At 39.9% G+C, this 16,521-nt stretch overlaps 1 protein-coding gene across 1 annotated transcript in view; it reads left to right on the top strand.

Moving 5' to 3' along the window:
- Nucleotides 1-3,664: 3,664 nt before the first annotated feature.
- Nucleotides 3,665-16,521, top strand: part of PIP5K1B (phosphatidylinositol-4-phosphate 5-kinase type 1 beta) — a 51,816-nt gene continuing 38,959 nt past the window's right edge. The window contains exons 1-5 of the mRNA XM_027881837.1: nucleotides 3,665-3,687; nucleotides 5,906-6,070; nucleotides 8,163-8,316; nucleotides 12,334-12,486; nucleotides 14,289-14,588. Coding sequence (XP_027737638.1) covers nucleotides 3,665-3,687; nucleotides 5,906-6,070; nucleotides 8,163-8,316; nucleotides 12,334-12,486; nucleotides 14,289-14,588 — 795 coding nt within the window. The remainder of the gene's footprint in view (nucleotides 3,688-5,905; nucleotides 6,071-8,162; nucleotides 8,317-12,333; nucleotides 12,487-14,288; nucleotides 14,589-16,521) is intronic.

Here is a 16,521-nt window from a genome sequence, read left to right as displayed (position 1 = left end):
AAAAGAAGATTACTTTCACTGAAAGAACTGAAGTGTTCCTCTTCTTCACTCTTTTTACAATACACAGAGGAAAGGTATACATGAGCTCATAATTACAGCATGACTGGGAGCCCCCGGTGGTCTAGGGGAAAAGACACTGCACTGTCACTGCAGAGACCCGGGTTCGATTCCCGGTCGGGGCCCCTCCCCAGGCAGATGGAGCTCGTTAGCCCCTAAGGCAGTCCATCTACGTCCTGAGGACCTCGCTGCCACCGTCCAAGCGTGCTTGGCCCCGGCAGACGAACCTCAGGATTAAAGGGTGGGCTCAGTTCCGCGCACACTGTGTCTCACCTAAAAAATCCAATGCGCAGGCTGGAAGGTGGAAAGACCTTCCCCGGTTCTTCGTTCGCGAAGAGACTGGCCATTAATCATTAAACAGCATGACTAATTCTTTTGTTAACAGCTCCATCAGAGCCTATTAACGTTGCTCTGTGATGAGGGTTTGCTATCAAGAGATGCAGATGCTTTCTCTGCCCCTTCAGATAAGTGGGATATCTCCTGAGTACATCCTGCCAGGGTGAGGCCACAACAAAGAAGAGCTGCCAAGAAACGTATTTGGGTGTCTTGTTTAGCAAAATTTTGTAAGCCATGGGTTAGCCATTAAAAACGTAGTTTTAGTCCCTTTTTGGTTTGGTATTGCACCACCTATGCTTTAAATCCACTCTCAGCATTTACAAAGAGACATGTTAAAATGATGCATATACTGGCATTTCTAGGTGTGCTTAATATAAAAGATAAATAAATTACAAATTAAGTATTAAAGCAAACTTGCATTTTAAGGTTAATCTGTCTTCATTAGTCTACCTACCCATCTTTTTCTTTTGTGTGGTCTTATAGCTAAGACTTCTAAAATACATCATAAGTTACAGTTGCTTCCTAATTTTTCCAAAGCCTGTGTGGCTTGTTATAGCTCATACAGCTTGAATTCCTTAAGATTGCGAGAATTAGAGCTTATATTATATGTATTTATATTATCTTTTCTTTGCTTTTCTGGTAGACGTGTGCCCTAAACTACCTGAGAGGCAGTTTATACCTACTTTTCCTTTTTTTAATAGAGTATATTTCTGTTATGTCCAAAGGACCATTTTGCAGGTTTAATTTTTAATTGAGAGATCATGGGTATTTTTCTAGTTCAACTTGAAAGACTTACTCATCCCCATAAAAACCCTAGACTGATTAAAAATTATTATACATAGGGCTTTGCACATATACTTTAATCCCACCAAATTGAAACTGTAAAATGCACCAAGAAAATGTGGGTAGAAACCACAGGATACATTCTTTCAAGAGCTTATAGAGTTGAATGTGAATAATTTCTAAATAGTGTAGGGATGTACTTCCATCAAGCGTTCTGTGCAGTGGAATCAGTCCTTTTCAGGTAAGAGCAAGGCCATATTCAATGCATACTTGCATATGAACTTCAAATTCATAAGGAATTTAAAGGTTTTCCATTACTGTAGGAGATTACTGGAAGGAAGGGTGCTTTTTGTGTTAAAAGTACCAGCAAGAAAACCTTAAAAACTTTTTTTCCCAGAGGACTAACCAAGAAATCTTACAATTTGTGTCAAGCTTACTTCTCGCATTACTGTTGGGATCATACACACTATTCTATTAGGCAATGATGCCAAAACTAATTAATATGTTTAACAGAAACAGAGGTATGATAAAGTACTCTGCAGAACTTAAATAAAAGGTATTTCAAGACGATTTTATGAAAAATAAGGAAACTTGTCTACACAGTGAAATTGAATGTCATATCTGTAATAAAGTAAGCTTATGTGCCCTTAAATAAATGGAATTACCCTCTATATAGAAACTGTTGCAAAATAATTGCTCTGTTTTGCAATAAATCTCCAGTTGCTGTGCATTGCTGTCCACCTACAGACCCAGCATTGGTCATTTTACCCCATATGCACTTATGAAATGGCTTAGACCCTTGCTATTATCACAGCAAACCTCCTATCTTCATTTAAACTTGTTTGAACTGATACTTGGTGAAGTTCCAGTGCCAGTATGTTCTGGTATAGTAAGGACTTGTAATTTTATTTGTTGACATGCTTTCACAGGAGAAGCTTTTGGGTTATGGCTGCAGGAAACAGATCTATAAGGTATTTAGTACTGAAAGGTAGGACCTTCAATCAAGTGTAGGTGATTAGTATTCCCTAACAATTGTGCGAAGCTTCAGTAGAGAACACTTTATTCTGTTCTTGTCTGCATCTTACAACAATTAAATATATTTACAAGTATTCTCCCAGCGTCCCAGTGTAGCTGAGGATCCCTTGTGGCGTCCTCATATTGCACAAAAATTCAGTGAATTGCAACCCACTTTGTGAAACTTAATGTCAGACAAATCTGGCAGTGTTCTGAGCAGCTGAAAGACCTTTTAAGAAAAAGCATTAGTCAATCTGAACTGTAAAGAAAAATTACTATCTTTAGCCTAGTACCCTACTGATTTCCATTTTTTTTGGCTCTATAATAGAACAATAAAACACATGTGGATTTGATTTTAATACCTTGAAGTTGTAGTAGAGTACACTACAAAGTGATCAGAGGAAATCATGAGGCCTAGGCAACCTTCACTAGCTGTTAACTGTATGGTTTAGCACTCCAAAAAGCAGCAGTATTCTAATGTCCTTGAATATATCATTAATCATCCACAACCATCTTTTTGTATGTGAATTCTAGGTAGAAATCTGGGGTTTTTTCCCCTTCCTTTTGTCTCCTGTTCAAGAGTCTAAAGTCCATACAAAGCTTGTTCATCTGCTGTAACTTTACAATGGTTGAGTTCTGTGGGGTTGTGGCAGTACGCATGCAGGGGCAGCCAGGTGGGTTGGATAGGCTTCTGCCATCCAATTGTTATTAATGAAAGGTGACAAATTCATATGACCAATATTAATTGTACAGGATGAAAGTTCTTAAATTCCTTCATGATATGTAATTTAGTCTTTTTTCAGGAATGCTTCTTAGAGTTTATCACTTTTCATATCTGTGTGAATTTGTAGCTTTTTTTCTTTCTGTTTAGTATACTTTAGATATTCTTATTGCCAAGTGCAAAGGTACATGCTGCATTTCTGAGTAATTTAGTTAGGGTAAATGAATAAAGAAGTCCTGGAAAAGCTGATTGCAGCTACTGTGTCAAGTCTTGGATTTTGTATTTATCTATTTAACAGATCACTTGGAAACTGACCAAACTTTGTCTTAAAGGTGTTGTTATTTGTGTTGAAGTCATAGTGTAGGACTTTTTAGCTTAAAAACCTTCACTTAGTTTCCATTATAAATTAATCCACAGGCGGTTTGGTTTTTTTTTCCTCTGTCAGCATTTTGCTGCATTTTCTTTAGCTTAAACGTAGTATTCATCTCAAGACTTTTACAACTGCAGCCTAAAAATACAGTGAGATGATAAACACAAAGCAAAGAAAAGAGTTAAGGAGAATGGGTAACACACAGGAGGGCTGAAAGCCATCATGCAGCAGGGAAGGTATGACATAGTCACCATCATGGAAATGTGGGATGACTCATATGACTAGAGTGCTGCAATGGATGGCTCCAAGGTGATGAAGGAGAGGAAGTGGGGTGGCTCGGTACCTTAGGGGGTGTTTTGACTGTATAGAGCTCAAGGATAGCGATGATAAGGTTGAATGCCTATGGGTAAGAATTAGAGGGAACACTAACAAGGCAGACATCCTGGTGGGAGTCCATTATAGACCACCTAACCAGAATGAAGAGGTGGATGAATTACTCTGTGACTGGCTGGTGTTTCATGATCATCAGCTCTTGTTCCTGTAGGAGGCTTTAACCTGCCGCATGTCTGCTGGCAGCTCAGCACAGCAGAGGCTGTCTAGGAGGTTCCTGGAGTGTGTACAAGATATCAGCGCTGGTGAGTGAGCCTGCAAGGGGTGGTGCCCCACTAGACCCTTCTGTTTACAAACCAAGAAGGGCTGGTGGGAGATATGGTGCTTGAATCCATCTTGGATGGAGGGACTGTGAAATGACAGAGTTTTCAATACTCAGTAAAGTAAAGAAGGACGTCAACAAAACCTTAACCTTGGGTTTCTGGAGGGCAGACTTTGGCCTGTTCAGGATGCTGGTTCGGAAAGCCCATTGGGAAGCAGCCCTTAAGAACCATGGGGAACAAGAAGGCTGGACATTTTTAAGAATGAAATCTTGAAGGTGCAGGAGGGAGCTGTCCTTATATGCTGAAAGACGAGCCGACAGAGAAGAAGACTGGCCTGGCTGAGCAGGAGGCTTTCACAAGAACACAGAGGGTGTAGGATCTTTGGAATAAGAGGCAGGCAACTCATGAAGTGGTTAAGGACGTTGTTAGGTCCCGCAGCAAGAAAATTAGACAGGCAAGAGCTTAATCTGGCCACTTCTGTAAATGCTAATAAAAAGTGTTTTTATAAATACATCGATAGCAAAAGGAGGGGCAAGGAAAACCTCCATTCTTTATTGGATACGGGAGGGAATATAGTCACCAAAGACGAGAAGAAGGCTGAGGTACTTAATGCATTCTTTGCCTCAGTCTTCCACAGACAGACCTGTTATCCTCAGGGCAATTAGCCCCCTGAACTGGTTGTCATGGGTTTACCAACTAGGCTCCCCCTGGGGCTGAAAATAGTTTTTTCCAGGTAGATTTCCGGAGCAAAGCCAATCAAAAGTTTTAGTAATGCCCCTTCCAATTACATATTTAAGAAAATTGAAGAGAAGGTGGTTGCGCAGATGAAATTAGGAGCCGTGTAGCGAGTGGTGTCAGGCCCCAGGTGGGGGCCAGGCCTCCTTCCTCCCCTGGCCCTGGGCCAGGGGCAGGTGTGGCACTGAAGCCCCCCTGACCAAGACATGCAGCAGAGTGGAGGAAAAAAAAACTCTAAAGATAAAGACTGCCTGGATGAGAAATACTGCAGAAGGAATTCCAGTCAAAGATAACAGAGCCTCCAAGGTCAAAGCTGGCAGCTGCAGGAGAGAGAAGAGAAGCCCGAAAGGGGGGCTCCTTCTCTCCCCCATTCTCTCTCTCTACCTTCAGCAGGGAGAGACTGAAAACTAAAAAAATCCCTGCCACCTATGGAAGACTGTTGGGGAGCGGAGACCTCCCTCTGCAGCTCATGAAGGAGCCCATGCCAAAGCAAAGTACATGAAGTAGATGTGACTCCATGGAAGACTTAAAATGAAACAGAGTCCTGCTGGAGACCTGTGGCCCATGGAGAGAGAGACCTATGCTGGAGCAAGTTGGCTCGGGTAGGATCTGGTGATATTAGTGAGGGATCCATGTTGGTGCAGCTGAATTTGTGACCCTGAGGGACAGCAGAGAATGGAAGAACTGTTGCCCAAAGGTGGACTCACGCTAGAGAGGTCCATCAAAGACTGTCTCTTGTGAGAAGGGACTCCACAAGAAACAGGAGTGGACTCAAAAGCCGTTATCCCTTGTGACCTTGTGGTGAAGATCCATAGTCGGTATGTGCCCCCTTGCAGTCCATGGAGGATCCCAAAGGGCCCAGGTAACCCCCAGCCTCTGGTCTTAGCCCAGGAGGGGGTAAGCCCAGCCCTGAGGTCAACATAGAAGAAAGAGAGAGAGAAAGACAGTTCTAGCTGTTACGAATCGGAGCTGTCATCTTAGAGATAACAGGAGAAGAACTTTTGAGTGCTGCAAAATTATTTAAAAGACTTCTATCTCTGAAAATGGAAGAGACTGCTTTTCCTCCTCAACTGATACAAGGGGGGAGGGGTATTTTTGTAAATACATAGCATTTTTGCCTAATTAGAATTATAGTATATATACTTCTTTAGTTTTTATCTTGCAAGTAATAAATCCTAATACTATTCTCCCCAATCAGATCTCTTTTGTCTGCATAAACCTTCTTTCAACGTATAGCAATTGTGTGGGGGGTGAGAGGAAACTGGCCCAGAGTAAACCCACCACATTGGTAGACAAGGACAGGGAGCAGAACAGACTCCCTGCAACCCAGGAGGAAGTGATTAGTGACCTGCTGAGCCATTTAAATGCTCACAAGTCTGTGGGACCAGATGGGATCCAAGGGTACTGAGATACTGAGGGAGCTGGTGGAAGAGCTCACCAAGCCAAACTCCATAATCTGTCTTCAGTCCTGGCTAACCAGGGAGGTCCCAGATTACTGGAGGTTGGCCTGTGTGACACCCATCCACAAGAAGAGCCAGAAGAAGGATCTGGGGAACTACAGGCCTGTCAGCCTGCCCTTGGTGCTCAGCAAGGTTTTGGAGCAGATCATCTTGAATGCAATCAAACGGCACATACAGGACAACCAAGGGATCAGACCCAGCCAGCATGGGTTTAGGAAGGTCCTGTCTGACCAATCCAATCTCCTTTTATGATCAGATGACCTGCCTGGTGGATAAGGGAAAGGCTGTGGATGTGGTCTATCTGGACTTCAGCAAAGCCTATGACATGGTCTCCCATAGCATTCTCCTGGAAAAGCTCTGCAGAGCAATCTGGACAGGCTGGATCAATGGGCCAAGACCAATGGCATGAAGTTCAACAAAACCAAGTGCTGAGTCCTACACTTTAGTCACAACAATCCCATGCAGCACTACAGGCTGGAAAGTTCCCGGCTGGAAAGTGGCCCAGTGGAAAAGGACCTGGGGTCAACAGTGGCTGAACATGAGCCAGCAGTGGGCCCAGGTGTCCTAGAAGGCCAATGGCATCCTGGCCTGCAGGAACGGTGTGTCCAGCAGGAGCAGGGAAGTGATTCTTCCCCTGTACTCAGCACTGGTGTGGCCATGCTTTGAGCACTGTGTCCAGTTCTGGGCTCCTCAGTTCAGGAAGGATATTGAGGTGCTGAAACAGGTCCAGAGAAGGGCAACAAAGTGGTTGAAAAGCACAAGTCCCATTAGAAGCAACTGAGGGAGCTGGAGTTGTTTGGGAGAAAAGAAGAATAAAGAGAGACCTTATTGTTCTCTACAACTACCTGAAAGGAGGCTGTAGCCACATAGAGGTTGTCTTCTCCTCCCAAACAACTAGTGATAGGAAAAGAGGACAGTCTCAAGCTGTGCCAGGGGAGGTTTTGTTGAAGGTTAGGAAGAATTTCTTCACAGAAAAGGTGATCAGATGTTGGAATGGACTTCCCAGAGAGATGGTGAGGTTATCATCCCTGGTGGTGTTTAAGGAAAGACTAGATGTGTCACTCAGTGCTATGGTCTAGTTGGCAAGATGGTGTTTGTTCATAGATTGGATTTGATGATCTCAGAGGTCTTTTCCTACATAATTGATTATCTGTGATTCTACATGAGGCTACAATTTTGTATTATTATTTTTTTCCCCTTTAAGAAAGACTCTCTTCCAGGCTGGTCACCCTAATAATCTTTGCCTGTGCCTCTTCTAGTTCAAATCTGTATCTTGCATGTAACTACATACCATTTACTGTAACTTCCCCAAAGGTTCTGTACCCCATGTTCCTGTTTAACCAACTGAGCATGTAAGCTAGCACATGTGCTGGTTTAGATTGAGGTGAGGTAAAAAACCATGACTTAACAGGCAGAAAAACAGAAAACCACACTGTGGTCAGCAAAACCAGAGTTGCTTTCCAATTTGGACTCCTTTAGGAAGAAAGAGAGGAGTCTGATGCTGAGGACGCCATTTCATACATAAGGCTGAAACAATCACTGTTTGGTGACATAAAAAAACATGCATAATCCTGCCTCCTTCCCACTGTCTGCACAGTTCTACCCTCTGTGTTGGTTCTTAGTCTTCATCTTTAGTATCAGTCTGAATCACTTGCAAGGCAATTCAAGTGACCAAGCTGGTATAAAGTTGTTTTGTTGCATTGACTTCCAGACTTTTTGCAAGAGCTTACCTGAGGTGGGGGGTGACTCTTCCTGCATCAATAAGCTATTAGACTGGCTTGCCTAGAGAGTTATCAGAAATTGTAGCTTTAGTTTAAACATGATTTTTATGCAAATGCATACAGGTGGTGAAAATAGTAATTTCCTTTAAGGTGAGAAAAAGGAATTTGCTGGTAGTCTGTCTCTCACGGACATTTCTGTGACAGTGATTAATGGTAATAGGGAGATTTGTCTGCATTTATGACACTTTTCTCAGAAGGCAAATGGTTGAGTTAGGCAGTTTTACTGTAAAACTATTGCTAAAAATTTCTCAGTAATTTGGTTTGGTTTATTTTTGTTTTTGTTTTCAGTGAAGGGAGCAATCTCACCCCTGCTCATCATTACCCTGACTTCAGATTTAAGACGTATGCACCTCTTGCCTTCCGCTATTTCAGAGAACTTTTTGGTATCAAGCCTGATGATTATTTGGTAAGAGCTTGGAGTTTTCCTTTGAGTTACAAATTATTATAACTATGCTAGCTTCATAGTGACAGAAGAGGGTGCTTAAAGGGTGCCTAAATAAGTAGTAAACTTTGTGTGTGAAGGAGTTTACAACTAGTGAATATTTTTAGTGATTTAGAAAAATTCTTTGTTTTTGAGACAATTCACGTTAAAAACTCACTTTATTAATTGATTAGAGTAACTTCCGTATCATTCAGGTAACTTTCTAGAGAAGTTACAATCAGTGCTTGTGGACTTCTATTAATTCAGTTCTAAGAAAGTACTCTTATGTTATCTGTGGTACTTATTAACTTCATTATAAAAGTGATGTCTGCATGTGTTCTTTTCTAGCATTGAGAAATGTGGGTGGCAAACTACAAATTAGGCATTTATAGTATCTCCTTTTTTCTCTCTATTTTATAATTTGAAGACTTCTTAATAGTATTCAGTGGTTTACATGAGAAGAAAGGTGATGCCACATTTGCTGCCATTGTAAAAGCAGCAGTGTTTTTTTTTATTATTTGGTGGAACCACTTTGTACACTGTCTGGAGAGGTATTCACTATTTTACTTCTCCTGTAGTTCTGCTTTTGGAAGGGTAGTGTGAAAACAAAGAGCGTGTTTTTTAGATGTCTGCCCCACGTCCAATTTTTCTCATGGTGGACAATGCAACAAACCAGAGTCACAATACAAATTAGCACGTTTACATGTCAGAGTTTTATTGTTCATTTTTTAAATGAGTTTTTAAATCTTTTTGTTCCATTATTGATAACTGCTTCTGTAAAACCAAATTATTTTGAAAGGGCTTGAATGAATAAAAAAGAAAAATTGATTAAAGTGTGCTGAAACGTTACTTAAAATACTACTAATGTTATGTGCAAGTGCATTATAACATTTTTGGTTTTTTTCTTTTATAGACAATAAGCCTAAAAGCAATACTTTGCTGGTTTTACTTTTATTTAGGTTGACTATGGATGTCCTATTTTAATTCTTTGGTAGTATGTTTGGATTTTGTATTACTAGTCCTCATGACCATAGTTCTATATAAAAATGGATAATTCCTTTGGGTTAAAATTGATAGTAGAAAGGAAATACACTTTGTTTGGAGTTTTATAAATGATAGAATCTTAGAATGGCTTGAGTTGGTAGGGACTTAAGATCATCTAATTCCAACCTTCATGCCATGGGCTGGAATACCTTCCACTAGACCAGACTGATCAAAGCCTCTTGAGCCTGGTCTTGAACACTTCCAGGGGTGGAATATCCACACCTTCTCTAGGCCACATGTTCCTGTGCTTTACCACCCTCACAGTGAAGAATTTCTTCCTAGTGTCTACTCAAAATTACTCCAGGTAGGGTCTTACCAGAGCAGAGTAGAGGGGGAGAATCATGTCCCTCAGCCTGCTAGTCACACTTCTTTTGATGATGCTGTTGGTTTTCTGGGCACACTGCCAAGAGAGCTGCTTTCAAACCATTCTTCTCTCAGCATGCGCTTGTGCTTAGGATTTCCACAACCCATGTGCAGGACCTTGCACATGGCCTCGTTGAACTTCATACAGTTTGCACAGGCCCACTCTGAAGGCTGTCACAGTTCCTCTGGATGGCATCCCTTCCTTCCAGTGTGTGAGCTGCACCACTCAGCTTGGTGGTGTTGACAAACTTACTGAGGGTGCACTGTCCATGTGACCAACAAAAATATTAAACAGCACCAGTACCAAAATCAAGCCCTGAGGAATGCCATTTGTTACTGGTCACTGACTGGACAGTAAGCCATTGACTAGAAATCTTTGAGTGCAACAAATTCCTTACGCACTGAGTGGTCTGTCCATCAAATAAATCTATACCTCTCCGGTTTAGAGAAAAAGATGTCATGTGTGACAATAGTGTAATTATTCAATATGTTGTTTATCTATTTCTTTTTATGGACTTGGCAAAAGATGAAGTATGTGGGCTGTGTTGCCAACTGCTAAAAAGGCGTTGCTTCCTAGAGTAAAGCTGTTATCACCTGCAACTTCTTTTCCATTTACGAGTTTTGAAGTGACAAAGCCCAAAGATTTACAATTTCACCTTTTCCAAGGAAGTTAAGTGGTAATGCACTATAGAAGTCAAACTGGCTAACAAGAGTAAATACATTTGAAGAGATGGCAGAATTAAGTTGTCAGCGGAAACCTCGTGGAACATTAGTATTTTGCATCTAAATGTCTTGATCATGAAGTACTCAATTGTCAGAGTCTTGGGGATTTTCTTACTTTTCCATTTCTGTGTGGCTTTTGTAAGTGTCCAGCCAAAATTAGGTAGTCTCTGTGTAGCAGCACTTGATGGGTAGATTTCTGTTTTACAGGAATAAGCATAACTGTAGAATGACCAACACAGAGCATAGGTTAACAGCTTGTGCTTATGTTATACTGATTTATTGAGCTTTAATGTTTTAGGATAATTGGTTTTAAATGCTTACCTCAATGACAGTGACTCATGAAGTTTATATATTTTGGCAAGAAAAATGCAAGGGTTACAATAACTGCTGATTTGCTCTAAGAGCTTGTAGTATAAGAGTGGTATGGCTGCTCTACTGGTAGAAAATTGTAATTACAGGATTAACGAGAAAGGTCTTCTGTATTAATTGGAACTGAGTGGACTGCAGAAACAGGGAGAGGAACAGAAAACATTTTTATATAATACAAAAGTCTCTTAAAAATTGCAAGCATGGGAAAAGCATCAGCTGTAGCCAGGATAAGGAGATGCATTAGGCAGTGGTTTGAGTCCATAGAAAGCATGCTTCTCTAGTTCAAGTGCTTACAAAAGAGCACATTCATTAGATTTTCTTGTATTACTTCTTTGCTGTCACCAGCCACTGAAGTCAATGGCAAAACTCCAGGATGGATTTAATAAACACGTTTTTAAAAAATAAAACTTTTTTTCTTGTGAAATTGCTCAACTCATCTCAAGCAATGTCTTAATAAGCCAGATATTTGTAACTGAAACAGTTATTCCTTTTGCTTTGAGAAGAGCAGAAAATACTGCACTACTAAGAATAATTCCCTGGTGCTTACACTACTCACAGTTTGCTTCCTGTGTAATTTTGTTTCTTGTAAAGACTGAATCCTTAAAATATTGGACTGTACAGTGAATCTCCAACTGTGTAAAACTGATGATGTATAACAAAAAAAAAAAAGGTGTGTGAATGAAAGTTCAATTATCTTAAATAAGTTTTCATGTGTAATATAAACAGATTTTTCTATGGTTTTGAGCTTAATGTCTCCACTCCATTTAGTCTGAATGAAGTTTGAATTAATGCCTTTTTCCTTCTTAATATGATTGTAATTTTTAATGTGTGGAAGAGAAATCCTTTCTAAATATTCAAAATAATGGTCCTCCAAATCTCAATTTTTCTTGCTTACTGGTATTGAGTTTTTTCCTATTTCAAGCAGTTTTCAATCAGAAAACTACATTAGTAGCTAATACCAAGATAATTAGTCTAATGGTTTCAATCCCAGTTTCAGAGCATAGGATTTGCTCATTTGTCTACAGTGAAAAACCTCTACTCCAGGTGTGTTTGTCTAACATCATCTTGTACCTGTTTCCTTCATAAATGGCTGTGAAAAGCAAACAGTTGCAGTGCAATGTCTTCTTAAGGTTTCTGACTCAGAAATTTGGTATGGTGCCAGTGTGGGGATCAACTCCCTCCAACTCAACCATTCGCTTCACTCCAAGAGAATCTTCACCTAGTGCAGTGGGATGTGAAGAGGGACTGTATGCTCAGCTGCCAGCTGCTCTTCCACGGTTGTGCAGTATGACCTGGGTAGAGCAGACTCTTACAACTGGCCTTCAAACCTCAGACGAATTATGTGAACCAGCTTGCTCTACAGTAGTAGTGTTGCTACAATTGAAGACCAAAGAATAAGCTTCTTGGTTCTCTTGTGCCTATTTGTACCCGCAGTTCTATATATTAAACTTGTGTTCGGTAATGCATACACTGACAGTAAAAAACAATTTTTATCTCTTCCAGTACTCAATCTGCAGTGAGCCTTTAATTGAATTATCCAACCCAGGTGCCAGTGGGTCCTTATTTTTTGTAACTAGTGATGACGAGTTCATCATCAAAACAGTTCAACACAAAGAGGCTGAGTTTCTTCAGAAGCTCTTGCCAGGTTATTATATGGTAAGTAATTGAAGACTGTATTTTACCTATATTTCTTCTGTTTCGTGTCACACTTTTTAAAGATTGAATTTCATTTGTCTTGTAATCTTTCATTGGTTTTATCTGTATTTTTTGTAATATTTTGGTATTTTTACCCGCCTTTCAACTTAGTGCTCCAAACACCCAACAGAAAAAATAGATGTAAGTCAAGAATATATTGAAGATAAGAATTACTGTTCTTTTAGCATTCAAGATGAAGCTGAATGTCATCATCTGATTTGATACCAAACTTTGCTTCTAATAAGCTAGTAACAAAAAAGGTTTCTAGATTTCTAATTCAATTTTTTTCTGCTCCATTTTGTTATTTGTCTACCCTCTTCATTTCACTCAGAGTGGACAAAGAAACTAGACTGGCCAGTTTCACTTTTGTTCCCAACTACTTCTGATTTCCATTTCTCATATATTAAAGCTGTAAATGGGCTGTAAAAGATATATTTTATCCATGTAGTTTGCTCAAAACTTAATTTTTAAATGGAGCTTTTTGAGGGCTTGTGCTAAGTCGACTGTATTGGGTTTTGTGTGTCAGTCATCAGAAAGGAAAACCATTGATCCAAAAGTAAGTAGAACTTTTTTTTTTTTTTTAACAAAACCAGTCATACATATGAACAGAGATTCTTCTGGAAGGTATGCAGAACTTCGTATTATTAGACCTGTGACAGACTTTCTTTTCTTGATTTGTTTTCCGACGTAAATACTTGAAAAATTACCCTCTCACTTGTACTAAGAATGAGAAATGTTTGTTGTCACATATATATTGTGGTATATATATCATAAATGTCATTATTGCTCTAAGTGATATGGATTCACTGTGTAAAAAAAAAAGTGTGTACAGAGATATCAAAAAGGACAAAGGTGGCACATACCCTTTTGTTGTTTCCAATCATGATAATCAACTCAGCATAAATTTGAGTTATTACAAGTACATATAAGGCCATTTTCTGTTGTTTCTGCATACTTTATTCTCACTGCTAACATAGGCAATGGTTTCCAAAGGAAAAAACTTCAATTGTGATTATTTCCTGTGAAAGTACTTTCTTCTGATGGTTTTATGTTGTGACTTAGTAATCAAGACTTGGTAATCAAGTAATTCAAGACTTGAAGTAGTTTTTTCCCTTCTTGATTTTTCATGCCAGACTGACAGTAGTTGTATTCAGATGGAAGATTTTCTCTCTCACCTGTTATCCTCTCTTATTTAGTTTTATTGCCTGTTGTGCAGTTTGGATTATTTCACACTCTTCTCTTCTGATGGGCAGTTGTGGTTCCGTTATGACCTCACACTCCAGTGGATGCTACTTGGTCATTTGGCACTAACCCTCAGTATGTAAAGCCTCATGGAGACAGGGATTCTGTTTTTCAAATTCCAAGTCAACATAATGAGGACTACATTTGACACAAACTTCTTTCAGCAGGTAGAATGCAAAGGTTGTTCAGGTCAGAATAAATAAATTAAATCTTCAGGATGCTTTTAGTTTTGGCGCAATCTAGCTTTAGATAGTATGTGAGAAAGAGAAACCTAGTATCAACGTCGTTACTGTTCTGCTCTTGGTGTATATAAGTTTCTGGGAAAATGGCAGTGTTTCTGCTAACGTTCTGAAGTAGAGACCCACAAAGCAGATCAACTGATTTAAGAAACTATGCTGAATAAAAAGTAGTACACAGTTTTCTTTAAGTTTGTTAATGTCCTTTGCTATGAAAAAACCCCTTTCTTAAGCATGGAAGTTTATTGAAAATAGACCTACTTAACAATATCTCTTTTGTTTTAGAATCTGAACCAGAATCCAAGGACTCTTCTACCTAAATTTTATGGGCTGTACTGCGTTCAGTCAGGAGGCATTAATATTAGAATTGTTGTCATGAACAATGTGTTGCCACGAGCCTTGAAAATGCATCTCACATTTGACTTGAAAGGCTCCACATACAAACGGAGAGCATCAAGAAAAGAGAGGGAGAAGTCCAACCCCACATTCAAAGACTTGGATTTCTTGCAAGATATACATGAAGGGCTGTATTTTGACTCTGAAACACACAGTGCGCTAATGAAAACACTACAGCGGGACTGTCGAGTGAGTAAAAAGTATTGACTATTTAAACTTCTATATTTGCAGCTACTCTGGATTCACCTTGGCAAAACACAGAACATGGCTCGGTATGTTGTTTAGCCTCCATTTGTTTTCCATGCTATTCAATGAGAAAAAACTATGGATGTCAGAGCACTGGTGAAGCCTGTTATTTTATTTGAACTTTTGGCATCTGAGATCATAGAATTGTAGAATGGAATGTCCCTATGCTTCTTGAGTACCAACACGCTAGGGTCCATGAGCACTTCCCTGGGGAACTTGTTCCAGTGTATGACCACCCTCTCACTGAAGAACTTTTTCCTAATACCTAATCTGAACTTCCCCAATGCAGCTTCAAGCTGTTCCCTTGCACTCTATCACCACACACCAGAGATGAGCCCCACTCTTTCTGCCACCCTCATAAGTAGCCAGTAATGAGTGCCCCCCACCCAGTCTTCTCTAAGCTGAGCAAATCTAATATCTTCACCTGCTCCTCACAAGTCATGCTCTGTAGTCCTTTCACCTTCTTTGTTGTGCTCTTTTGAACACATATCCTCCTTACACTGTAGAGCCCAAAACTGCACACAGTACTTGAGGTGAGGCTGTGCCAGTGCTGAGTGGAGTGGGACAATCACTTCTTTCAAACCAGTTGGATATACTGTGCTTAATGCACCCCAGGATACAGTTGGCCATTTTGGCTACCAGAGCACGTTGTTGACTCACTGAATTTATCATCTAGCACAACCCCAAGTTCCACAGCTGTCCCCCTACCTCTCTGTATGTCCAGGGTTAAACTGATCCACCTGCAGAAATAGAGATTAACATAGGAATGAAGTCCAGTAGATATTATGATGATGATGATAATGATTTCCACTAATTTGGAGATTTTAATTATTTTTTCCTGAGGCATAATTAGCCCTGTGGTACCATTGTTATGTATGATAATCTGTATGTAGAGCTGCAAGCTCAGTAACCCTTCAGTAAACTGGCCTCTTTGTAAGTTAAGAAGAGCTAGGAATGGAAAGGCGGGCCTAGTGGCAGCAGTCATATTTCTGGAGCAAAGCAGTTTTTTCCTGAGCTGAAACCCAGTGCTTAATGTTCACATAACATTTTCAAGGCAGAAGAGGGGTACATACCATTGCTCCTTGAGAGGACCTTGGTGAATGGAATCAGTTCCTGTTATGACAGAGAGAATTGTTGTAAAATAAGTTTTTTCTCTGTAGCAAAGGTAAGAAAATATAAATTAGAAAAAGGAGGAGTTATTCAGGTTTTTCATATTCCCAAGGTTCACAGGGTTGTGGAGAGAAAAAATTGGCTTTGTCTGAGGGGAATCTTAAAGAGTTTAGTAATAAAAAATCAGAATGGGTGAGCTGAAGTCAACACAGAAAAGGCATCCTGAATATCAGAGTTTGTTGTTCGCTGCCACCTGTGGTACAAGATGGAAAGCATTGTTTTTGCACATGAATAGAATTTTTTGTTTAATTATCACAGAAGTCTGCAATGCCTGGTGATTGGTTTGTAAAGCTGGGTGACCTAATGTTCAGCTGCATATTCAGTGTGAGACATTTATCTAACACCACACACTGTTCTTTCTGTAGCTTTTTGCAGTGAGTATTGCCTGAGCTCCTGCCATGTGTGATAATGCAGAATGCATCAGTATGTCACATCTGAGGATATGGATGCCCTTTTGTGCATCCCTCACTTGTCCAAGGTTTCTTACCCAGTCAAAGCGTGAGGAGATCTGTTATATAGAAAATAATAAAGGGAATCTAAAAGAGGGAACTGGAGTGAAAAGTAAACACAAGAGTCAATCATTTAATTGTTACATAAAAGGGACTCTTACTGGTTCTTCAAAAGTCTGGGTAAATTCTTTCTCTATGTTATTTGAGTGCTGAACTAATAATTTTTTCAGTGTGTAATCTTAGATTAACAGCTCTAA

Source organism: Empidonax traillii, unplaced genomic scaffold (assembly GCF_003031625.1).
Source record: "Empidonax traillii isolate 1590-97213 ecotype Southwest subspecies unplaced genomic scaffold, ASM303162v1 scaffold97:size1219025, whole genome shotgun sequence".
NCBI classification, from domain to species: Eukaryota; Metazoa; Chordata; class Aves; order Passeriformes; family Tyrannidae; genus Empidonax; species Empidonax traillii.
This window is presented reverse-complemented; position numbering and strand designations above follow the sequence as displayed.